General features: G+C 45.1%; 1 protein-coding gene across 1 annotated transcript in view; it reads left to right on the forward strand.

Annotated features, from left to right (window-relative positions):
* Nucleotides 1–26,743, forward strand: part of TRIM66 (tripartite motif containing 66) — a 482,967-nt gene that overhangs the window by 187,223 nt on the left and 269,001 nt on the right. Inside the window, exon 6 of the mRNA XM_069623711.1 lies at nt 11,435–11,581. Coding sequence (XP_069479812.1) covers nt 11,435–11,581 — 147 coding nt within the window. The remainder of the gene's footprint in view (nt 1–11,434; nt 11,582–26,743) is intronic.

The raw sequence follows: 26,743 nt of genomic DNA on the forward strand, positions 1-26,743 counted from the left end.
TCACAAACACAGTCCCCACTAGTATCAAAAAAGCTTGGGTGACATCACTTCTAAAAAAACCTTCCCTGGACCCAACAATACCCACTAATTACCGACCCATTACAACGGTCCCATTTCTCCTAAAAATAATCGACAAGATAGCCTACTGCCAAATCCAGAACCACTTGGAAAAACATCACTTAATAGGAGACCGCCAGTCAGGATTCGGTCCCAACCATAGCACAGAGACAGCCCTCCTTGATCTGAAGATCCAAATGGATGCCACCAGAGAAGCAGGTAAACTCTGCCTTCTGATGCTCTTGGACCTCTCAGCGGCCTTCGATCTGGTTGATCACGATAAACTCTGTAACACTCTAGCAAACAATTTCAACCTAGCACAGAACGCTACCAACTGGATCAAATCTTTCTTGGCTGACAGGACTTCCAGAGTATCCATCGGCATAGAATCAGCAGACCCAGTGCCTGTCCCTGCAGGTCTGCCGCAAGGCTCCTGCCTATCCCCTACTTTATATAATGCCTACACCAAGCTATTATTTGCAGCCTTGGATGCCATGGGTGTCATCTATACTAATTTCGCCAATGATACCCAAATCCTCATTCCCCTCTCAGGCAATCACGAACAAGACTCCCTCCTGGTTAACCAAATCTACTCACTCATCCAAAACTGGATGGCTAACAACAGTCTCTGTCTCAACAACGACAAAACCAAGCTCCTCATACTAGGCTCCTCCAGCAAAATCAACACCCTTGAGCCCGCTTTCAAATCATTCACCATCGATGGAACCATAATCCCTGTTCTCAAACAAGTCAAGACCCTTGGCGTGTACTTAGATGCAACACTATCCATGTCCAAACAAATAAACATATTAGCTTTGTCCACTTCCTACACCTCCAAACTCATCTCCCTCAGCCGTAAATTCCTCTCAACCAACAACTGTGTCACTCTAGCCAGAGCACTCATACTGTCTAAGCTAGACTATTGCAATATCCTATTCCTTGGCACATCCAAAGCCAATGTAGCCAAACTTCAACTCATGCAGAACAAAGCCCTCAGAGCAGCTCTAGGCATCAAAAAATCTGAACATATCTCCAACACCAGAAGAGACCACCACTGGCTCCCCATAAGAGCCAGAATTCTATTTAAAACCCTGAGCATCACCCACAAATGTAGGGCCAACAAAGCGCCCAAATACCTCAACAACACTGTCATGATGAAGCCCCAGACCAGACTCCTCAGGTCCAACAAAAACGCACTCCTCGAAACCCCCAGATACAAAAGAGAGAAAGCAGGGGGCAGTAGCTTCAAAACACTGGCCCCCAGACACTGGAATGCGCTACCCTCCCACATTATGAATGAAACCTCATTCCCCAAAATCAAAAGCCTCCTGAAGACTTGGCTCTTCAACAAGTTCTAACTGAACCAGAGCACCTACCTACACCCTCCTAGTAACTACTTATACCTGACTGCTTTATATATTTTGTATATTATTTATTTATTCCTGACTGCCCTGCATATTACTGTATAGTTTTTGATTGCTACTCCTGTATACCTCTATGTTCTTTCTAAGATTGCATTATCCCATTGTCTGTAACTACGCCGTGGTACCTCCGGGTCTGGGCGTATAACAAATGTAATAAATAAATAAAAATAAATAAATGCTCCTAAGTATTTGGATTCCTTTTTATCTAAATGGCATATTTGTGTATCTCTAAATGATCTAGACATTTTTTGTAAGGATTTCATATTTATATAGCGCTTTCACAAAGTGCTGTATGTAGAACATATTTACATGCAATTATCACTGAATCGAAGTTGGTACTCATTTATTAACCTCATAAGTATAAAAGGCTGAGTTGTCATTGGCGAGTTTCAAGCCTGTGACCAGCAGATCACACACAGATTGCAGCTGCGAGCTCTGAACCTGGTGAGGTATCTTACCAAAGTAATCAAGAAGCATGCAGAGTCCCTCAAGGTTCACAGGCTCCCTTTTGCTTTGTAATATTTATACTAAGCATTCACATGCCTTATTGTAGCAGCTTGAACTGGGGTATCACTGCTATATACTTATATATAGTAGCACCCAGACCAATGCTAAACATACATCCACCTTATCACACACTAGGTCCTGGATGGATACAAACTGGTTCAGTTTAAAGAGTACAAAGTCTCTGCTTGTTATCATCACCACAGTCGCAAATATTAAAATACATATCCTTTACCTTCCCCAAATTTTCCATAGTTGATGTTTCTCTTCCAATCTTACCAAAGAACGCTTGGGGTCTTTTTTATACTTCACATTCAACATGTTCGCTTATGCCAATTATATTGAAAGTTATATGCGCTATTACATTAACATCTTTAAGCACATTCACCCTTTTCTGACTCAAAACCATTATATCTTGGGTCTACAGTGGAGCTAGCCTCTAGTCTCCAGGTATTGCAGAATGATGTGGCTAGGACAGTCTCCAATGCTTTTCTCTTTACCCATGTTACTCCTTTTATAAGGAAACTAGACTGGATCAATGTTCCAGCCAGAAACATATTCAAAACAGTTACTTTGATCCACAAGGGTATCTTTGGTGAAGCACCAACTATCCAAAGCCCAGACTCCTCCCCAATCAACCAGTCAGATTCTTGCACTCTTCTTCATCCTGCCTGCTCAAACTTCAGAGATTTCTTTTGAAATGTGCTGGGCATTGTAGACTCTCACTTCAAAGTACAATAGTATGGAATCAAAACCCTCTTCAGCTTAAGCCGAACACAAACTTGATGTTTTTATAAACTGCTTAAGATGTATCTGTTCTAGTACACTATTCTTATCTAATCAACATTCTTCATTCCATTCTACTCTGCTAGCTCATTAGTTGTATGTCTCATAAGACACTCCCTACATTGGATAAAGTGCTCTAATAACCCATGGTCCTACATTCTAGATACATTGATATAACATTACATGACACATAACAAATGGGAAATATTTTGATATCCATGAAGATTAAATGTCCTAATCGCTTGAAGAAAATCATCAGTCACCCCCATGCCAACAGTACACTAGCATCCCCATGGTTGTTGGAGAAAGCGACATTCTCCGACATCCTCTTGTAAGCTGTTAAATTGATTACCGGGTCACAATTCCAGGCAAAAGAAATACATAACGTGAGGAGATAAACCAATCCTCACTGACTCTGAGTGGGTGACTGGGTAAAATTCAAGCTGCCACAGAAGAACCCAACCATAATGGCAAAGTACAGCTCCACCTGTAAAATACAATAGGTAAGGGACATTTCCATCAAAGCAAAAGATAGCAGACCTTGAAATGTTGAGGGAAATGCCAAGCAACATAGACCCAGTGAGGAAAGGAGAGACAGCACAAGCGGAGGCGCTCTGTAAGGGAATGGCCCCTTTGTACCATTCTGATCTCGAAGAGTGGAAGAAAGGAGCTGCAGATGTGATCCAGGAACTTGAGAGTTCACAAGAACCAGAATGGGAGAGACAAATCACAGGCAACAGTGAAAATGGTCCAGAGGAATTGCCCAGACTCGGAATGACTAAAAGACTCCTAAGCAGGTTCAGAGGCTTGGAAATTAAGTAACACAGTATACCTCATGCCATCTTGTCCATAGAGAGGGAGATGTGCAGTACTTTGAAGGACCCAGAAGTTCCACCTCTGCAGATCTGTGTCATTAGTGAGTGCTGCTCTCAGCGAAGGGATCATAAAGAAGAGGCAAAGATGGGGGCAGGCGCGTATTCTGAAAGGCTGCTACTACATGTGCTATGCAAAGTAAAGTTCCTATTCTAGACAGCCTTTACACTCCTTGCCGTCTGTCAGCAACTCCGACAGTCACATTGAGCTCTCTGTGCTGGTGATCCTATTTCCAAAAATCATAAAGTGTTATGGGCTCAAATAATAATGGTATTGATACGTTTCTCCTGTCAGGGCCAGCTTGTAACTTAGAATGGTTAACACACCTTTGATTGATAGAGGCTTCTACATTTTTTGAAACTCTTTATTGTCTTTCTATAACATAGAACATAAAGACAATACAATAAACAAATAGCTCTGTGGTGCCAGGACTAAGGAAGAGTAACGCACAAGCATATTTTATTCTCTGTACATTCTTAAGGATCTGACATTCTTACATTGCTATCTAGATAGTCTCTGGTTCTTATGTCTGACTTCTCCCTGCAAATCCTTGTCTGCTCAAACCCATCCATAAGTACCCAGCAAACCTGGCCAAGTGGCCCAAACATAAAAACTGGAAGCAAATAACAAAAGTTGTGCATGGCTCCCACATCCCCCTGCCTATGCCCCCCACCCCTCTGCCCATCAGCTCCTTACGCAACTTAACAGGTCGTGGGCCTCCTGTCCAGTGCCCAACATCCACTGACATAGGCCTAATGATGGCATGTCATCAGAGCGTGCAAACAACACCTGAACCAATGTGTTTCATGCTGTGATGTCATCACTGACCTCCCTTTGTTCCCTTTACACCACCCTGTGCCACACCACTGTTTCTGCATACGCCCATATCTGGAGATCTCCCCACCATGCAACTATGCACAGGCCCCCTGCGGACATCCAAACCAGTGATATCCTACGCTTTGCTAAAATGGAGATTAGGTCTTTCATCCTTGTAATACGGGGCTCCGCGCGCTGTCGCAGAAACAATCCCAGTAGGGACGCCTCTGGTGGCCATTCATGTATGTCAATCCCGTGCTTCAGGGCCCTATTCGCAACCTGCTGCCAGAATCCCCTTGTCACCAGGCATGACCAAAACATGGGTAACCTATCTTCAGACTCGCTTGTGCACCTTGGACAGCTCTGCTCTACCGCTCCAGGGAACCGTGAAAAGACATATGGGGTCATGTAGGCTCTGGGCATGATTAATAGCTGTAGCTGTTTAAATCTGACATTCCTAGATACCTTGCATGAGTATATCAATGCTCTAGCCCACTCTCCTTCCTTGAAGACCTTTCCTACTTCCTCCTTCCATTTGGCCCACACTTTGTGTTAGGTTTTGCCTAAGGAGTCTAGTATCACGTTATAGAGTCTAGACACCACGTGACTCCCTTCCGCTGCATCATAAAGGGACTCCGCAATGGGGTCCCCACCAAGTCCCTCCCTTATGTCCGGCCATCTGTGCCTGACTAGTTTGGTCACCTTATGGTATGTCAAAAAATGTCCCTTTAGTATATCATGGGTTTCCCTCAGCTCAGAGAAGCTGAGCAATGTTCCCACCCGGTACAGGTCTCCCAACGTGATGACCCCGTTCGGTTCCCAGTGAAGTCTAATGCAATGTATCACCTCCGGTTCCCCCCCACAGATTGCTGCCAGTGATGTGTTGACAGAATACGAGTTCTGCCTGCCCGCCATCCTCCATAACCTATCCCACAATCTTTGTCCCAAAGCCACCAAAGACAACGTCTTGGGGCGAGAAGCTCTTTCCGCCCAAAGTGCTTCCTTCAAATAGTGTGGGGTGGCTTCGTCTTGCAACAGTTTTGTTTATAGGGAGGCTTCGTTGGCTAGCCGGATCACAACAGATTGCAACTGACCAGCAGGGTAATATGCTTCAAAGTGTGGCAGCCTGATTCCTCAGTCCCTATAGTCCTTTCTCAGTGTGCCCAGCGAGATTCAACACCTCATTCCCCCCCAGGTAAATCTACTCAGCCCTGAATTTAATTTTTTAAAGAACGCCCTCGGGATCTCATATGGTATGTTCACAAAGTGGTACAGCAGGCACGGTAGCACCACCATTTTCAGCAATGCAGTACGGCTCATCATTGACAGCAGGTGTGTCTGCCAGAACTCCATAGATTTGTCTACCCCTCTAAACTCCTTCACAGAGTTCATCTCATGTCCCGTTCCTCGGGTCGTAGTAAATGTCCACCCATAAGTACCAGAAGGTGTCTTCCGCCCACCTTGTACCTAAATTCGGTAGGTGCTGCTGTCCAAGCCCTGCCAGACTGTCCAGTGGGAACAGCCTCAACTTTGTTTTACTAATGGTTATCCCAGACAGCTTTGTGAAGTCGTCCAGTACTTCCAGAATATAGGGCAGATTAGATTCTGGATTCTATATGTAGAGCAACATATCATCTGCATAGAGCGAGACCACAAGCCTGTCCCCCTATCGGGATGCTGGCCAATCCGAATTCCACCCTGAGGAAGGCTGCCAGCGACTCTAGTGCTAAGATAAACAACATGGGGGAGAGCGGGCACCCCTGTCTGGTTCCTTTGCCCAGTTCCCATGCCTCAGAGATGTGCCTCCCAGTTTTCACCCGGGCCATCGTTATCTCATACAGTGAATGTACCCATTGTGCGAAATGCGGCCCTATGTAAAAGCGCTGCAGCGCTGCGTGCAGCCAGTCCCACCTAACATAGACAAAAGCTTTTATTGCATCGAGTGAAGCTACGCCTCCTTCGTTTTGTCTATGATATGGTGCAGCCGGTGCAGGTACCAGTACGTATTCCTCCCTGGGACAAAGCCTTTTTGATTGGGGCATATCAAGGTGTTAATGACACCCCTCAGCCTGTTCATCAGCATTTCTGCAAGTAATTTACAATCCTGATTGATCATCGAGAGCGGTCTGGATGATCTGCACTCCAGCAGCCGTTTGCCTGGCTTAAGTATTGGCACTATAATGGACTCCCAGAGGCTCCTCCGAAGTCTGCCTACCGCGTAGGCCTCCTCCAGCATCTACCACAGGGGCTGCATGAGTTTGCCCATGTATTATCTGTAAAACTCCACCGGGAGCCCATCCATACCCAACGTCTTGACTGAGGGCAACATGAGCATGGTGGTTTGCAGCTCCTCCACCGTGAATGGGGCGTCAAGCGCCCCTGCCTCCTCCTGCTCCAGATGGGGCAAGTCGATTTCCATACAGACCTCCTCTAGATCTCTAGCGCTCCCCCTTCACCCGCATCATATAGGCATCAGTAAAACCGGCTGAAGACTGCACTGATCTCACTCTGGGCCCTGCATTCCTCCCCACACTCATCCTTGATGGAACTGATCATGCTCCTTCTGTCCTCTGTGTGCCACAACCATGCCAGCAGCCTCCTGGGTTTATCCCCCATTTTGTGGAGTCTCTCTGTATATTTGCTGTATTCATGCTTACCCAAGTGCTCCCACGCTGCGATACAGGCTTGATAGAGCTTATCTAACTCTTCCCCACACCCCGCTGTTAGTTTGCCTATGCCTGTCAACAATTCCATTTGCACCCTCTGTGTGAAAGATGTCTTGTAACAAGTCTTTCCGTATGCCTACCATCTTCCCACTGGCTTCCCCTCTCATTGCCACCTTAAAGGATTGCCACAGAGTCCCTGCACTGTCCACACTTTCTGTATTAAGTCTAAAATATTTCTCAATCCTGTACGGCACGCGGGCCCGAAATGGTTAATCAAGTACTGCGTCCACCCTCAGTCTCCATGTCGGAATTGGGGCCATACCTACTGTCCTCTGCCACATCAATACAAGAGGTGTATAGTCCAAACGGACACTTGCTTTGTATTCAGCGGCCACAAATTCACCCAAGGTTTCAGTGCCCGTAAACATATAATCAATGCGTGTGCGCACCCCATGCAGGCTAGAGTGATAAGAGTAGTCCTGTCTGTCCCTGTTTACTTGCCTCCAGATGTCTCCCATCCCCAACTACTGCAGTAACGTCTCCAGCACCTTCGCTGGCAGCCTCTGCTTCTTGAATTTATCATCCAACCTGTCTAATGCTGGATCTAGGATGCAGTTGAAATCCCCCCCCCGACCCCAGAGCCACAGGCTCCTTTCTATGGTGCCAGCCGGGGCCTAACGATCTGAACAACCCAGTGGCATCATGACTGGGGGTGTGCATGTTGATTATGCAGATCTCCCTGTTCCAGGAACCCATACACGATGGTCAGCCTGCGCTCATTGTCGCATTTACATTCCAGTGGCCTAAAAGGCACTGAGGGAGCCACCCATAATAGGGTGTCCAGGGAATGTGCGAGTATGGTGATCCATATACCAGTCCCCCCCAATATCCCCACTTCTTCCCTATCGTGGCCTGCTTGGCCTCCAAAAGGTGTGTCTCCTGCAGTAGTGCTATGTGCACCTTTTTGCTAATCAGGTACGTGTGCACTCTGTTATGCTTGACACAGCTATTTATACTCCACACATTCCATGAAGAAATTCTGGTTCCATGTATTAATGTCCCCACAAAAATATCGCCATGCAAAAATACGGCCGAAAAATGGCTGTTTTTTGTGGGGACCTTATTTCATGGAACATGCGGGGGACAGCCCCGCAACCCACAAACCCTTTTTATTTATTTATTTATTTATTTATTGGCTGCCCCTCTCCCCATATGTATGGTCACCCATATTATATCACCACAACCTTTTCTCGGCGATATTATGTACGACGACCATATATATATGGGGATAATATTACCTGATACCGAAATTCTGATATTGCTCATTGCACTAGTGTGATCCTCCCTCCATGATACATTGTGACCTTGGCAGATCCCCCTTCAGTAATCTCTCCTTGTCTGAAGAATGCCAGGATTGCTTCACTGTCTCTATAATTTAGATGTTTGCTATCAGCTGTCTCAGAGGTGAACTCCTGTAATAGCATGTTTTCCACGTATGTGGTGGGGTCTCAACCTTCCATTCCCTCTGGCAAGCCCAGTAGCCTTATGTTGTTCTGCCTTGCTCTGCCCTCTGCGTCCTCTGCCCTGCTCTCCAGCTCGGCCACTTTTAATTTTAGTAAGCACTTTAAACCAGGTTCCGGCCATATTCTGCCTGTTCTCATCAGTCTGTGACTCCACTGTCTGTACTCACCAGTGCCTATACATATTGCCCCAGCAACCCAACATCAATCCTGACCTCGTCTATTCCTCTTTCCAAGGTGGACTTCAGCGTTGCAATAGCTCTCATGATCTGGTTCTCTTCCACCTTCTTGTCCTGCTGCTTTGTGTCAGTGCTCGTATGGGTCTCGTTACCCCCTCTCTCCTTGCACGCAAATGCTTCCATCTTGGTTTGCCTAGATTTGTTCCTGCGCTGCTAGCCTGGCATTTATACAAGATACCTCCCTCGCAGCCCTCTGGCAACTGCCGATCATGCACCACCTCGCTGGGAGGCGCTCTCCTTATTTGACCTGTTCTGAGCAGTCCAGAGCCCGGTGCTGTCTGTCATCTCTCGTGGTTTCCAGCAATGACCAGGTCTTTACTCTCGCAGCTGCAAGCAATTTCCTCCACTAAGTGATTGGCAGACACTGGGGTGTACCAGCATAGGCCTCTTCCCAGGATCTGATGTCAGGGGGTCCTCAGTGGTGCACCACCACCTCTTGCCATTTGCCGCCCTCACTCAGCTGCTCCGGCCCTCTCTCCAAATGTCACCAGGCTCCTCAGGCCCACCTGCACTGCGAGTTGCCACTGCCTTCTGTATGTTCTCATCAAGGAAGCTGGCTCTCCCTCCAATAACTGGTCTCACACCGTTCATCATCTATGCTGCTAAAAGAGCCAGGTTGCAACCAGGGCATGTGACCTCTGCAGGCCCATCCTCGATCAGTGCACCAGACTGCAATGCAGGGTGATCTGGACCCGTGTGTAAGAGGGTAGGGGGGTTGGCTGCAGGCCGTGCAATTTAACTTCCCGTTATTTCCCTGCCAGGCACTTGATTATCCCTCCGCCTAAGGTGCTTAAGCCTCTCTCTGCAAGCAGTGCATGTGGGGCCAGCCAGACCCTCTCACCTCTGTTCGTACTGTGCCATGCGGTCCTGTCGGCTTCCTCAAGATCTTCTTCCAGCAAGTGGTGTCTTGTTGTGCTGCCGCCGTCCGCTAAGTGCTGGTGTCTACTATGCGCGGTGGCCAGTGTGCCAACGTCCCATTTGTTGCAGATCCGTCAACTTCTGTTCGTGCTGCTGGCTGTTTCGCAGACTGCAGCTTCTCCAGTTGTCCCGATGAGGTGCTCACCTCCGGGGGGGTGGGGCCACAGCACCCCCACCTCACAGATCTTGCCACCTTCACACTACCAGCAGCTAGTCCACGCCTCTGTACCAGTGCTTGGACATCTGAGTGTCTTCCCCGCTGCTTCTCAGACCCGGTGCCAGGTCACTCTCCAACTGCACCGGCTACCGCTTCCCCGGCTGCTCACTCAGGCCGTGGGTGCCATTGTCCCCTCACAACCAGTCGGCTGGTTCCTCTCTCCCGCTGTCCCTCCTCACCACAGACTGTTCCCCAGCGCCTCAACGATGGTTCCCCTTCGTCTAGGAACATATCACATGGAATTCACTGCCAGAAAGGAACTTAAACGCATGCAGCAGGTTAAATCTTTAACGGATCAGACAGGAGCTCGTTGACCGCGCGTCCTCAGTGCATGGCTGCTTGCCACGCCTCCCCGTAGAGGCTTCTGCATGATAATTCGGTCTGACCATAGAGGAACACTTGGATCCCATGTCACTGCACAAGGCCATGCCATGCCTCTGTATTTAGTTTGCATCCCCTGAATGTTAGTTGACAGCAGACTAAACATTTAGGTACAAGGAACGGTTCTCACCTTGGAAGTCGTTTTTCACAACTTTATATTACATAAATCTCATGTTTCCCGGTTCCATGGGTGAGAAATCCATCCAATCATCCAGTCCTGTATTATTCTCTTGGAATCCTGGGAATTGTAGTCCTAAATGTAAAATGTAAAATATAAAAATGCAAGTCCTACAATTCCAAGTAAAAAACTAGACTAGTTGTCTTTCTCATGCAAGGAATTGGGAAACTTAAGAACTCTGAAACGAAGGAAGCTAAACAATGGACACGTCATCTGACCAAAAAATTGACTTTTGAAGAAGCATGAGCATTTGCAGAGCATGGTTGATGAACTGTAACAGCACACACTTTGCACCAATTATTCTTGTAAAGCCTTCCTATATGGTATCTGACCCAATTCCACAAGTCCTGGGTGACCTATTATTAACCTCACAGTAAAAGTCTTCCTGGTGAGTGGAACAGCTGATTATACTTCTAGAGGTTATGTTAAAAGGTGATGATGTCCTCAAAGTAAGCTAGGCTTCTTCCACCTAAACTCTTCAAGCTCTTCTCGGCTTGTCGTGTCTTCTCACGAGTGGCTCTCAGAATGTGCAACACATTTTACTTATATGCCCAATATCTTGAATAGGTGATACTTCTGCAAGACGTGTCTATTCGAACTGGCTTTTAACATTTGAGGTTTTTACATAGCACAATATTGTTTCTATCTCTGTAAACGGTCTTCATGACTATACGGGGGTGGGGGCGTATGTTTTGTAATGTAAAGAAAATTGTAGCATCGCCTTGCCCTGCATCCAGGACAAACAAGGTTGTCTATGATATTGCAATATTGAATGGATATTTCAGTATACCTATAACTGTGAAACTCACAATTAAAGTGGTACTGTTTCTACATTACGACGTCTCTTCTTTTTAGAGAATAACCAGTGAACGTAGACATCGGTTCGAGCAGCAACTGCAGGCTATCATCATATTAAACAGGCAGCTGGAGCATGTGCAGAACTTCATCAGCTGGGCAGTGTGCAGTAAAAACAGGCTTCCTTTCCTCTACAGCAAGGAGCTCGTAAGTAGGCACCATACGCACATACATATCTGCATCTGGCGTCCTCGCAGAAGGTGTAACATACAGTAACTCCATTGTGGAGGGGATAATAGAACTACATATATATTGGTGTGTTAACATATGGCTGTGGATGTCTAGAGTACTTATTTGATATTTCCACCCCTCATGTTTAGCTTTGGCCGTTAAGTGGTGCTGAAAGCACTGTCTATAAGCCAATACTATTGCCATAGGAAGTAACGGTATTAGAGAGATGGCAAGTGAGACGGGACACACAGCCTGTGAGTGTTGTTTGGTTATTTACCCGCCCGTTGACTGTCCCTGGCCATGCAGGGCCTTATAGCGGTTTTAACTCACTACCGGCCCTTCTCTGCCCAAAACACATCCCACTGGGATCTCTTTGAGCTACTGTTGTAAAACAGTAAATTCAGACTTTATTCTGTGAATGGGTTGCCAACGTTATTTCAAAGCAGTGACCTAGGATTTCATGGCTTACTTGCAGCTGATAACGGCTTTTGATGTAATAAAAATGTCCTAACCAAATGTACCGTCAGCCACCTGATTTATAAGCAGTGTTTGTGACCTTGCAGTCAACGTTTTGTTAATATTAAACATCTGTCATCCTGTGTCTGTGATTCTATAAATGTAAGCCTATATAAAATATAAAGACACATACACTTAAACAGAACACGGTTTTTTGCTATTGGTATTATTAAAATGTAAAAACAGACCCTCACAAAGCAGCACTTTACACTTCATCCTGGTAGGTGATGGCATACCTGGTGGGAAGAGGAAACTAGGCAGCATAGATTTCACATTCTTTCTGCATTTGCAAAATGACTTATGTAGTGTCAGTAGAAACCACTGTTTATTTTCATTTGGCCTTTGTTGCCAGTGCATGGTCAGTTTAGACTACCTGGGGTCTTTTTTACCAACTACGCAGACGACATACAGGTTGTCCGGGAAATCAGTTGGAACCACGAGGTCGACATGAAGAATCTTAACACCATCTATGGGATCATTGAAAGGTGGACGTTAGAAAATTGGCCCTGACCAATCTTTTGTTATTCGGAAGTGCTCAGGCTAGAGCAAGATTTGGGTTGGAGTACTCATCTTTTAGCATTAAGAATTATAACATCTCAGTGTCAGAGAAAGTGAAAAATGTGCGTGTACTTCTTCCAACTACATAGCCAGAAACTGCCAATGTCACCTGAAACTGTTAAAGAACATTAAAACATTTATTTCCGAGGCAAACTGTTCGTTGGTAGCACAAGCTATAATCCTCTTGCGCCTTGACTATTGCAATGCTTTGCTGATCAGGGCAAGTAAAAAATCCCTGCATCGACTCCAGACCCTCCCAAATGATGTGGTCCACATTGTTAAAGGAATTCCATGACGCAAGCACAGTATTGCCGCTAGGCAATCACTGCATTGGCTTCCAGTCCATGCTCGGATCGAGTTTAAGACCTCCTTCTCAGTACATAAATACCTGTACAGTAAGGCTCCAGCTTATTTAAAGGCTGGCATTACTTTACATGAGGGTAAACGTACCCTACATTCCACAAATATGGGTCTGATAAACTCCTACAAGGCCACAAGGGCGAGAGGACTGCGTAGAGCTGTTCCCTGTCTGGCTGCACAATACTGGCACTCCCTGCTAAGTACCTGTAGTGAAAAAGGAGGACCCGCGCCCCCCCCGGGACCAGCCCTTAGTGCAATAAAATCATTCCTAATCACCTTCCCACACAAGTAAGTTTATGCAAAAGCACGATGAACTCAGTCTGGAAGAAAGCCAATCACACAAAATAGATGATGCCTGCATTTATTTTCTACAGCGTCTAATGAGAACTAAGCAGCATTTTACAATAATATGGGAATGAAAGTGCAAGCTGTATAATGCCAATTGTCAGTCACAGATGAATATGCAATTATTTTGTCTTACGCTCCTAGAAAATGTAGATGAAGGTACGATCAGATCACACCCGGGACCCTCATCGCTACAGGTGCCCGGCACTCCTCGAGAGAGGAGGGGAGGACTGGCCAAGCATCCCACAGTCCTACACCAGAGCGGGGATGTGATGCTAGGAGTCTCGGCCCAGATAGTGCACGGCTGGTCGTCCAGGCGCTATTCCTCTTCGTACGTGCGTTTCACCAAACAGCCCAGGATGAGTCCCTCCCTCACTGGCCCAGGTATAGTTCTCTTATTAGGGGCTGCACGTCAATCACTATGACGCACCAGCTCTTCGAGAAGCTTCTAGGGTCACCCTTCCGGGCAGTAAACATGTTTTTGCCTGGAAAGTTACAAGACTGGAAACAGCCAGTCTGGGCTCCCAGGCTTCGTGCACATTGTTTTGGGAAGGCCTGACATTCCTGTGTTATCAATGCACCTGACTCGCAGAGCGAAGATGAGCAAGGCTGTGCAAAGCTGTGCCTGGCTCCCAAGGGCTGCATAGAGCCTCTTGCAAAAGCTAGATGTTTATGTCTTCAAGAAGGGCCTTCGCAGTTAACCCCTTACAAGCTTTCAGGCTCACCCAGTTCGAGAGGCCTGGCTGATTTCAGCATTTTCCTCCACGCCTCAAATAAGCTCTAATACACACAAGATAGCTCAGTAGGTTAGTGCAAGTGCAGGTTACTGCAAGTGCCTAGAAGCTTATCACGACAGTACCCTACGCTTGGATAAAAAATATGATAACCTTTCAGAGATCCTTGAAAACTATAATCTTTAGTTGGTCTCCCTATTCCTAGTGGTATTTTCTTCCTGCGATAAGGTAATGTTTCCTCTGGAGTCCCATTCTTATATGTTTATCCCCCTGTGTTTTTGTGCTCCCTGATGCCTGCGGGTTCCCGGCGCTTTATAAATAAATAGATAGCATAAAATAAGCCCTGCTGCTAAAGGGCTAGGTCTGCTGTTGCTGTTTTGCTGCCCTGAGACGTGCTGAAAACACTTTCATTTTCGTGCCAAACTTGGTTTTTGCATTGGTGACTACGGAGAGAACAAAACAGATGCTGCCCCTTTAAAAGTGCTACCAACGAGCTTCGAACGCAGCCACTACAGCTGATTATAAAAGTAGTACCCAAGTGCCCTTGCGGCATAAGCCTGCTGAGAAAGGGCTAGGTCTGCTGTTGCTGTTTTGCTGCCCTGAGACGTGCTGGAAACACTTTAATTTTTGTGCCAAACTTGGTTTTTGCATTGCGGACTACAGAGAGAACAAAACAGATGCTGCACCTTTAAAAGTGCTACCAACGTGCATCGAATGCAGCCACTACAGCTGATTATAAAAGGAGTACCCAAGTGCCCTTGCGGCGTAAGCCCTGCTGCGAAAGGGCTATGTCTGCTGTTGCAGTTTTGCTGTTTGGCATGTGGCCGTACAGCGGATAAGTGGGCGGACAACTGCGTGAAGTGGAGCGATAAGTGGACTTTTGGAAATTGCAGTTGGCAGTTAGCAGTAAGCTGTAACTGCGGGAAACTACGGTGTGTTGGATTGAGGAGCATATCAAACGATCCTGGAAGGAACACAAACACGGATTTGGTAGCTGCAATTGGATCCGTGATTGCCAGTGCCGCTTCAGGAAGCAGGACTAAGGCTCCGGGAAGGAGAGGGAAAAGGTACCCGGCGGAGCTGTTGCTGGGCGGCGCCAAGGCTAACAGGTGAGAGTCCAAATACCTGTAAGTAAGATCCCAGGTACCTTAATTTAAGGGGGCACGCCTAGTTCGAGAGCGGGAGACTGCGGGGGTCACCCTCTGATCCTGCTCACCAGCACAAAAGCCATGGGCTGAATGCCGTATTAACCGGCCCTTGACATTGGAGTGGGGTAATAACAGGGTGAGGGGCTGTTGGAAAAGAGGGGCGTACTGTGTACCCTAAAGGAGGTTAAGGTGTATAGTTAACCCTAATTAGATCATCCTGCCCAAGAGTACATTACTTGTGAGGTTCTTGGGTTAGTTATAACACAAGGACCCAACATAGTGGACATAGAGGTAGGGCGATCTCAGCAGATCCACTACCGGAGGCTAGATAGATCACTCTCCAGCCCTTCTAACATAATGTTATCATCATTAATAAAATGAAGCTGAGAAGCACAGTAGCCCTCGAATCAGCAAATAGAGCGGATTGGAATGGTTCCTATGTAGCTCCAATGGTGAGTTCGATGACACTGGAGTCCCCACATACAGGAGATCAAAGAATTATGCAAAATATGCTGCCGGTGGTAACAGTAGCATTGGTGCATGGAACCCTGGAGCAAGAGACCGGAATAAAGGAAACTCAAACTGGACAAACAACCATTGTAAACCAGTGGAGGCGAGGGCTGGAATATACAGTGACAACAAAAAATATCCAAAGGAAGATCAAAGAATATTTTGGCAAAAAAAGACACAAAAGTCCAAATGATGTGGTAGACCTAATTATCCCAACTCAGGCCAAAACTCCCAGAGTCAAAAAGAGGAGGACACTACAATCCCAAAAATGACGCTTGCCCCAATTTTCACACAAAGCAAGGCATGTAGGAGAAGATCTATGGCCAAGAGTGTAGACATGGATGTGAGAGGAGCAAAACTGAAAATAGTGCCGATCTTCCTAATAGCCCCGAAGAAAGTAGTGAGCCCAGTTATTGCAAGCGAACCAATTAACTCCAATGAGGTGGCAACTGAAAAGGGAGAAGGGAAGTTCCAGATAATCCAGGGGATATGGAACGGTTCAGGAAAATCGAAAGTGATCGTGCAACATGATAATGGGCCCACTCTTCAACGGGACAGTGAAATGGCACAAAGGGTGCAAAAAGAGAAAGACCGAACTGGTTTTGAAGCCCCTAGACTGTGGTTAAAATCTACACAAAAGAATAATAATTACAAATCCCTAAGCAGAAATACGATCCTAGGGGAGTTCAAGAAAATAAAGAGCTTGTACTTATTTGCTTCGGGGGACATAGAATATGTCAAATTCCCTGATTGTAAAAATGGCTATATGGTCGAATTAGGGTTGAGCTCCACCAGGGCTTATGATGCAATTATAAAAGCTGCTGGGGTATTAGAAGAAAAAGGCCTAAAAGTGGTCAAAGATGATGCCAAATTTAACCTGAATGAGGCAACCATACGGCAAGGGCCTGCACAGACAAACTCCTAGAATCAAGAAAGAACCCCTGGGAGTCGGAGAAAGGAGGGCCGTAAAGACACGGTAGAACCCAAGAAGGAAGATAATGTGTTGGCTGCCCTCCCTGAAATTCTGGCCCAAGTTCTGACGAGTATAGGTCTGGGGTCAAGACAACTTTAGTCAGTCTGCCCTTCATGTGGTGAGTTAGAATACGCGGGGTTCCAGCACTTTTAGAGCTAAAAAAGTTAAAGACCACCTTTGGGGTAAGATGGATATTTTGATCTTCCAGGAAACTTGGATGGTGAATACGATAGAAATAGAAGGCTTTACCATCCATTGCCTACCAGCAAGTCAAAAACCACTGGCCAGGCCAGCTGGCGGACTTTTGATAGCATCAGTGAAGAATGCCAAGGGGATCTTTAAGAACGAAATTGGCATTTTGGCCAGCTTAATCCAACTTAATTCTGACATCCAGAACCCGTGGATGGTGGTGGTAATTGTTTACTGGAACCCGGCCTCTTCTACACTCGAAACATTCTTGGACACTTTAGGGGGCCTATTGTCTATAGTGAAGTCAGACATGGGCAAGTTTAACATCATTGTGGCAGGGGATCTCAACTCTATATCTATTGAGTGCTCAAATGAGAAGGAGCGATTAAGGGGGAAAAAAGTTTCTAGAAGGGGACAGAAATGGTTAGCATTTATGAGTTCATGGGACCTTGAAATGCTAAATGGGAGTTCGGAAGGAGAAAAAGGAGCCACCACGACATGGAGGCGAGGAGAGTCAACATCCATACTAGACTATATCTTTGTTAGTCAGAGCCTTTTTTCCAGAACATCTACATTGAAAGTAAATCAGGAGGGGGGCAGCGACCACGCTAGGCTGGAGTTATCCTTCCCAGATGTTCAAGGTCATCAGCACTGGCTACATAATCAAGAACTGGAGGGAATGTGGGGCAGAGTTAGACTAGTCAAATATGGTCGAGAGGGGGAACTAAACAAGGAATTGAAGATGTTATCAAACTCCACCCTGATAGAACATTGCCAACCAGAAAATAAATTTTATCTGGTCAACTGTGCCTCCTAAAATGCCATCCATAGGAGCCAGGCAGCACCATCTGCATGAGTTTGATGAGGAAACAATGGCCAGGAAAAGAGAAATAAGAAGTAAACTTCGAGGCCTTAAATGACAGAATATGGCACCCGATAGGCTCATAAAGGAAGCAAACGGTATTAGGAGTAAGTATAGGCATTGGTCATAAAATCATAGAACGGCAAGATTATAAAAATATGGTGAACAGATGCTGAAGCTTTTGGCTGAGACTAATACCCGAGGGTTTTGGTCAGTAATGGGTCAACTAGATCAGCAATCAAATAGCTCCCTGTATAATTTGGTTACAGAAAGTAAATGGGTCAATCATCTGTCAACTATTTTCGAAAAACCAAGGGAGGAAGGGGAGACAATGCAGCTGGAGACTAAATGGTCCTTGCTCTTGGAAGAGGAGGAAATTGTGGAGATAATCCCCAGCGGGTTGACATATCAGGTTCTTAAAAATGAACCAGAGTTCTGGGCTGGGTTTTTGAAGAATGTATTTGTGGAGATTCTGTCTACAAAACACTTCCCACCCTCTTGGAAAACAGCGTTGATTATTCCACTCTTTAAGGGGGGAGATAGGACTGACCCCCTAGTTACTGCCCGATTGCGCTTTTAGATATTGAAAGCAAGATCTTTGAGGTTGATAGTTAAGGAGCTCACAAAAAGGGTGAACAGCTTGGGGCCCCTTTCCCGCTTTCAAGCAGGGTTTAGAAAGGGGCTCTCCACATTTCTCAATGGGTTAATCTTGAGTCTGGTGAGAGAGACTTCTGCCGAGAAGGGGGTACTACCCCTGTATGGGGCTTGGATAGACCTCTCAAAGGCCTTCGATCAGATCAGTAGAGGCATGCTGTGGGCAAAACTTAAATTAAAGGGAGTCCCAGAAACTCTATAGGCTATGCTGATAGAGTTGCACAGGGACACAACAGTAAGGGTAAGGTTGGATGACAAGGGACATCTGTCAAATGAAGTGAAAGTAGAGAGAGGAATAAGGCTGGGGTGCCTGGGAGCTCCCTTATTTTTCAACCTCTTTCTGTCCGATAAGGGGCAAGATTTAGAACCGCCCACATTGACCAGCCCAATCCTTAATGGAAGTAAGATCTTTTGGCTGGCTTATGCAGACGACATTGTTCTATTGGACAGAACTGCTGTAGGTCTTCAAAGACTGTTGACCAAACTGGGCAGGTATGCAGAGACAAACGGGTTAGTAATAAACCCATTAAAATCTATGATTCTCGTGTTTAAACACCAGAGAAAGAAAACTAGCTTTGAAAACTGGTCATTGAAGGGGCAGATTATACCGCGAGTAGAAGAGCTAATATACCTCAGCTATAAGATCTACACCAGCCCGAGAAGCCAGGAGCATGATATCTTCGCTATGGCATATGATCTGATCCCCCACATGAAAAAAATCAAAGCTAAATACTGTACATTCACCATTCTGCCAATGATTAAGTGTTATGTGGCCAAAATAATATTGGTTATTCTGTATCGCTTAGAAGCTAATCCCTCACTCTGGAATATAAATTTGGCTAAAGTAGAAGGTAGAATCTGGAAGGTCTCCCTTAATCTTCCCATGAGAACACCAGGTTGGAATCTGCGGTTCGAGCTGGGTCTTGTCTCTCTAGAGTGTCGAGCAGAGTGGAAATTAACCTCACTGTATAGAGAGATAATGTCTCCTAAGCTCGGTTCATTGTATGAAGACATTAGAGCCCACCTGAAAAGCTCAAAGTCAGGGATCTTGAGAGGGCTGGAACTAAGGGTAAAAAATATATTGGATAGAGCAGATGTGGATCTTGAGACTCTGATTACCAACCCTCTTAAGGTAAAACACGATCTGGAGCGTTTGGATTGGATTAAAACTATATCTTTGGTAAGAGGCTCCAAGCCACATAGCGCATTTTTGACTGCAGAAAAAAATGTAGGGCACCTTCCCCGTTACTTAGTATCCTGACCCCAGATCCAATTTCTTGCGGGTGAGATTGAACCTTGTCCCCACCGGGGAAGTCTTGGCGATGAGGAATCAAGAAGATCACGCAATCAAATTATGCAAAATATGTTCTAACCCAAGACTCCAATCACACCGACACATTTTAATGGAGTGTGAAGGGACCTGGGCCCTGAGGCTAGCGAAGCTAAGGAGATTCACGCTCAAGGAGGAGGGTCTTGTATCAGAACATCTCTGGGAAAGAAGGATTGCAGGCCAAGAAATACAGCTAACTGCAGCGGTAGTAGAAATATTGGGAAAATTGAACTTGCTAAACTAGACTCGATGAGAAATGCCTTTTGACAGGGTAAGAGGGGGAGGGTGGTATTGCTGAACCATACTAAGAGAAAATAGAATATGTGAACATCCCTGATGTGTGGTGGGTTAAGGGGAAAGACAAACTCACTCCCTTATTGATTGGAGAGTAATCCGTGAATAGAGGAAACGGGAGTAATCGCTCCACAGTGATCCTAAGAAGTGGGTAGAATGGCTTTATTTTATCGAAGTCATTATATGCAAAAGGTTACTAACTATTTTTTAACTTTGATTTATTTTCTCCACTTCTGTGGATGTTTAATTGTACTGGTTGATTAAGAATTGTAAAGGTTCTAATGATATGTTATTCTTTTTTTTTTGTTGAACCAAATACAATAAAAAAAAAAAAAAGAAAAATAGTGTCATGAAGCACATTTTCTAATGGATAAAAATGCCTAATGCAGAAGAATGTTCATGCGGAATGGAGCATAATGTTTAAGACCGATACAAAAAATCTAGAAAATACTGCCAACAATCTAAGAATATCCTGAAGTCCCTAAAACCGACCGACCTCACCAGTACCCACTGAGCCTGAGTCAAAAGACTAACAGCTTTACTCTGTTTTTTTAATTACACACATTTGCATGGCATTCGCCACCACTGTTGCGTTGCTGTCCTGACAACACATTTTGATACTATGCCAATGCAATGGTACTTAGATTATCTTGACATTGGAAGCTAATACAGCCCTGCTGGGTGTGGTAACAGTGGCCGCCAGCCGCTGGTCCTCGTCAAAGTCCTCATCAAAGGTCCATTTCAGAATCCTCACACTGCCGGCTGTTAGGGAGATGTGTCTGCTTCATCACCTCTCCTAGTGAGTTCCCCAGCACTTTTTGCTGGACTTCTGGACCTTGTTCTGAAATCCTGAATGAGTGGAACCTTTTTCCACTCATTCATTCTTATGTGCTCTGTCTTTTGGAACTCCATTCTTTGTATTGAACCTATCCTATGGGGTCTATTGTCCTCCATAACCCTTAAAGGCATCTGTATTTTACTACTGCAGCACATAGCTGCTTATGAACAGTGTTGCTGGGGACCCTTAGAGTCTTTCTTTGAGATTCTTTCCTTTATCCTAGAGTAAATACAGTTCTTAAGGATAGAGAGATACTTAGTACCTCTCCTAAAAGGTCATAGTCTGAGAGATTGGCAAATACCACCTTATGAAGAGTGCCAAAGGGATACCTAGTATCTCCCTTCTCTCTGCTCCTGTGACTTTTTAGTCACATAGACAAACTCCTAGTTATGGCTGGTGGCAGTGGACATGTTCTACCAACTATTGTGTAATTGTTCTACCTCAGGCTATGTCCATAGCCTCAGTAGTGCACAATAGGGGTGCCCAAGTACCAACTTGGGACCTTCCTTCTTTTTACACCATTAACAGCATGGTTAGTCTTTGTCAACCCTTCTACCACCATTCTGGGAAGAGAAGGTCTGTGTGTGTGTGTGTTTTGCCTTTGGCGGGAACCCTTGGGTGTCCAAGTCTAGGCTCCAGAGTGTCTTTGCAGGCAGTACGTGGGGGAGGAGTTTTCCAACCCCTGTCCTTTGTCTGCCAGAGTGCCTGAATAGTCCCAGCTCCCACTGGGGGTCTGGCTGTCCTGATTGGACAGCCAAACATCCCTTTCTGTAAACTGCTGAGGAAGATTGCAGAGGAGTGAGTGTTGGAAAGGTGGGGCTCCTGAGTCAAAAGCAAGTCAACTACTGGAAGCTGAAGTAACTGAAGAAGAAGATGACCAGAGTCGCCTGCAGACCCCTTGCAACACCGTGAAGCGACCACTGCTGTCCTGATGCCGTTTTCTGTGTGACAGAGGAACTCGGAAGAGGACAACTCCTTCCCTTTGACTGGTCAGAACAACCAGCCCCGAGACAAAACTTTGATCTGAGCCATCTCTCAAGGTCCTGTGAATTTCCAGAGCTGTGGAAACCCAATACCAGGAGACCTTCTGTGCTTTTCGAGCGCATCATCGGAAAAAGGCTTAATCGCTCCTAATCTTTGCTGAGCCCTCAAAGACACTCCAGAGACCCAACCCAACTCATCCAGACCCGCTGACCAGAGTGTGGGACTGCAAGAACCGAAGAAGATTGACCAGGCGAATCGCGTCCTTTGTTGGTGCTGCAGAAAAGGTGCCAAAACCGCATGATTGACCAAAAAGTTGATGAAAGCTGTGCCAGAGGTCCTCCCTCGAGCCTGCCGCTGAGAGACCCCACCCATTGTTCTGCCTGTCATCATCAAACAAAGGAATCTGGTGGTCGGGTTCAGAGCTGCAGCATCACAGAGCATCCACCACAAATGTTTTGTTCAAACCTAAGGTACTGTGGGAAAAAAGGTATTGCTTACCTTATTCCAGCAAGTCGTTGGAGTACACAGAGCGGTGTCCAGGGCAAACCCTCTTAACTCTGACCCAAGCCGCTGCTTCTATCCCATTAGCAAGTCTTTTAACAGGGTCTCTGATGTTGGTTAAGTCTTCTTGTATTTTCTTTCCTCGAGACTAGGATGTATCCACAGGAACGTTTTACTTCTGCTGCTTTTCAAGACTTTAAGCCTCTCTGAACTGCCTCTTAGCTAGGGTTGCATTTTGGACTTTAAAAAACTTGCTGTGCAGGGAAACTGCCTCTATAACCTGAAGCTCTACTAGGATAACACTAACCAACTGTTTTCCTTCCCCAAAATTACCGTTTTATATGTGTATGCTGACTAAATGCATTTACCGTATTACTTTGTGGGTGCGCGTTATTACCGATAGTATGGTAGACCTGTCAAACTCCTCTAACAATTGTGCGCATTCAACAACTACCAACTAAGAAGTGGCCTTTTGAAAGTATTGTAAAGTATACCTATGTGTGTTGGTTTATTGTGCTAAATATTTGACAGTGGCTCTTGTGTACATTTAATAAATCTATATTTTAATATAAATGTATGTGTATTTCTTTGATGTGCATTACTAACTGGGTTCAGTGTACTTACCTACAGCTCACATTTTCCACTTAAAATAAGCCTAACTGCTCTGCCACTATGCCAAGGCCTCTGAGTAGTAGAGACTGATATTAAAAGTTGGCGATCTACAAACCACTGGCATAGCTTACTAAAGTCTTAACTCCAAGTAGGACTTTAGGAAAACTTCCCTAACACCGGCCACTCATGACCATAAAATAGGATTGGGTAGAGAACTGCAATCATTTCCCTAGTTGGCCTCTTGAACTAACTGAGCTAGCTTCATAAGGAAAGGTGTTGGTTCTAAAGTTAATGTTTGAAATTAGAATAGCAGAAACTGTTTTTGATGAAACAACATAAAATACAGTTGTTCAACAACTAAATATTCAGTGATATTATCTTCCCCATTTGTTAAAATTATAAAGGTGTTTACGATGTCAATGTAACTAACACGTGCTTAATTTCCAATTAGGTGATTTATCTACAGCTTGAGAGGTGCCACTTTTGATTGTGGACATTTCAAGTAACAGCAAGCACAATGAGCAATGACACAACACCCATTGATTATTAGTCATTTGCCTCAAGGTATCTTTTAATAATGGTCAATTGTTTCCCATAGTCTTTCCCATACCTGCATGTCATTGCATTGAGACACATTCATTTGGTTATTCGTGTAAATGCAACCACATTTGGAATTGTGCTTTGATTTGAGTTAGCATTGTATAGCCCCTTAAGAGGATCCTACATGACTATCTTTTGTTGATATCCGATGCGTCCATTATTCCATGCATGTGGTGTAGGTTTTCCAATTCACTTTATCGCATACAGAGGATTCTGGGATATACATTCTCTAGCTGTCAAATGGTATTAGAAGCAAGTAGATATTTTACATTTTTAATTTTGGCTATTGGGGTGCTGAAATGATATCGAGGGAAGACGTTCACTATGCTCTAATTCAGTATCCGTAGTTCTGCCTGTCACAAACGGTGCCCATTCCTGCAGCTCTGGTAGCCCTGGATTACTCAAGTCCGAGTGCTATGTAGGAATTTTGAGCCATGGCTTTGGTGCACCCCTTTGCACCCTGTGTTCTCATGCTCGCTTCTTTCTCCTGTAGGAAGTGCAAAGTAGCAGTACCTTGAAGACCTTTCAGGAAACAAGGGGCAAGCTGTTCACAGGCATTTCTATGGTGTCACCCCCTTCACGCCAACAAGTCACCGTGCAGTGACCACCAAGATTCTAAACCTCAGGATGGTCTCTGAAGCTAAAGAAAGAAAGGCTGGTCTGAAGATGAGTCTAATACATTGCACCCCACCAACGTCAATATTCCAAACCCCTCCCACCCTTCTGGTCCTCCATATAACACCTACCCAACGTTCCCACACCATTCTCCCTTTGTTACCACCATATCACCGCCCCCGGCATCTTTAAACCCTCGGCAATCTCCTCGAATCCAGAGAAGACATTGTAATCAAGCTTTCTACTAGATCTCACTACCTGCTGGGCTGATGAGTTTTCCAGACGCAGGAAACTGAGACTGCAAACATGTATGAATCCCTCAAAACTCACCATCTCCTGGCCTGAGAAACCCCAATGCACCCAGATCATTTAAGCTTATAACTTCCCAGAACAGCAGCATGTAAACAGAATGCACCATGCAAGCCAAGGTGCCCGCTCAAACTAGGTACATGACCTAGCTTTCTGGGTCATCTCACAAAACCTTTCCACATAGCTCCTCTGTCACAGAAAAATCCTCCATCAGCAATTGGGCTTTCTCTCAGTTTCCTTAAAGGGCTGCACCACCCTGATCCCTGTAAACTATGATAACCATGAGACTTCGACATAGGGGAGACAGGTGCACTGTAATACATTGGAGCCATTTAATTCAGTAGTGTAACCTTTGGCACACAGCTTTCAGTGGTTAACAGGGTGCCCCAGGAGCCAACAAAATACAGTGGCCGCATCTTCCTAGTGTGTCAAGTGGTCTTGAACTTGACAGGCACCTAGCCACATGTCTTTGAATAATCATACCTTTGGGTCACCCCGCCTCCCAATGAGGATCATAATTTTCAAATAGAAGTGCAATGTTTGATTTTACTGGTGTTATTTCCTATAGTCTGGTTGAGATTTCTGAAAGGTACTACTGCATTGCCTACCCAGAGTTCATCACCCGTGGTTGGGTTGGTCCTTGCTATGATGCATATGCGCTGCTCCCCCTACTCCGCACACTCTCTGTAGACGGCTGGCTGGACCATGATACAGTATCAGCGAGCTGAGTTGAAACACATGCAAATTAAGACGTGAAAGAGTGCATGTGCCCAACTGAAGATGCCCCAAATGCATGACCACAATAGCACGCTCTCCTGGAAAAAAATGAATGATGGCACTCTATATATACCACGTGTATCAAAGAGACCAATAGAAATCAGCCAAGATAAAGGCATTCAGGCATTCCTGATGCTGCACCTTCTTGATCCGTCCACAGGCCTGTGAAATAAATGGATTTCTGGGCCCCTAGCCCACTTTGAACCGATGCACTGAACGTGCACCAATCCTGTTGTGTGCTTATATTACCTGCAAATTTAGGAGAGCAGAATTCGGGGTAACCTTTCCACGGGAAGCCGCAAACAGACTGTGGGCTGCACAATGTTATTTTTAAGGCTGTGTGGGATTGTACATTTAGCAGTGTGGTGTTTGATGCTGTTTCCTTCCACGATAACATTTTAGCATCTTTTTTTTTTTTTTTTTTTATTTTATTGGTTGGTTGAAAATCAACCTTTCAATTTAATATATAACATAATTGATCACAAATTAAAACAGGATAGAATCAAGCTCAAAATCTGCATTCAACAAAACCCTACAAACTCACCACTTCAATCTTCAATTGTTTCTCATTAACAGCAAAAAAAATAATAAAATCACAATTCATATGTATACATCATCTGAGTTTTCATCTAAAATCAATCCAAATAGATTCAAATTCCACATCATTGGAACCACTAGTGATCCACCAGCAAGGAGGTATTAGTTGGAAAACACATGTCATCTATTTAGGGGCTCGTCTCAAGATTTAGGGCTAGCAGAAATTGGACTGTGGCTATACGAACAGCTTGGAGAGGTGAGGAGAATATTCTAGACCACAGTACATCTTTAGTTAAACAGGTAGTTTCGTACAGTTTTTTAAAATATTTACAACGTAAATCCTTTAGTGAGGGGCAACCTACTATCAAATGTTTTAAAGTTTCCTCGCACTCTGGTAATTGACAAAACCGACATTTATTTTCTTGTTTTGTTATTTGACCTCTTCGAGCTAAAATTTCTCTAGTGGGCCACAAATTAAATCTAAATCGAAGATAGTTGTTTCTAAAATGGTGCGAGGGAAATTTAAGTAAATAGGAGGCTGCAACTCTCATTCTTTTCGTACCAAAAGGCAGGCTGCAATAATCTTTGTACTGTGAGCAAAGCTCTAAAGTGCAGATCCAGTCATGCTGATATAATTTTCTCTGGGCACGATTGGGATTAGTTAGAAGCAGTTCAATGGTTATATCGGCCTCTACTAACAGATTGGTAACAGAATTTCTCCACTTATTGGGAAAAAAGTGTGTGGATTTCAACATATATGTGGCCAATATATAAGATAAATCCGAACAATTAGTGCACAGCAGAAATTTCTTCATTAGCGAACACAGTTGCCATGCATAAAATACAAACATTGAAAGAGCACCCAACTCATATCGTATCAAAGGCCCTGGTG

The sequence above is a fragment of the Ambystoma mexicanum genome, chromosome 11, assembly GCF_040938575.1.
Source record: "Ambystoma mexicanum isolate Mex_15411 chromosome 11, UKY_AmexF1_1, whole genome shotgun sequence".
In the NCBI taxonomy this organism is placed as follows: Eukaryota; Metazoa; Chordata; class Amphibia; order Caudata; family Ambystomatidae; genus Ambystoma; species Ambystoma mexicanum.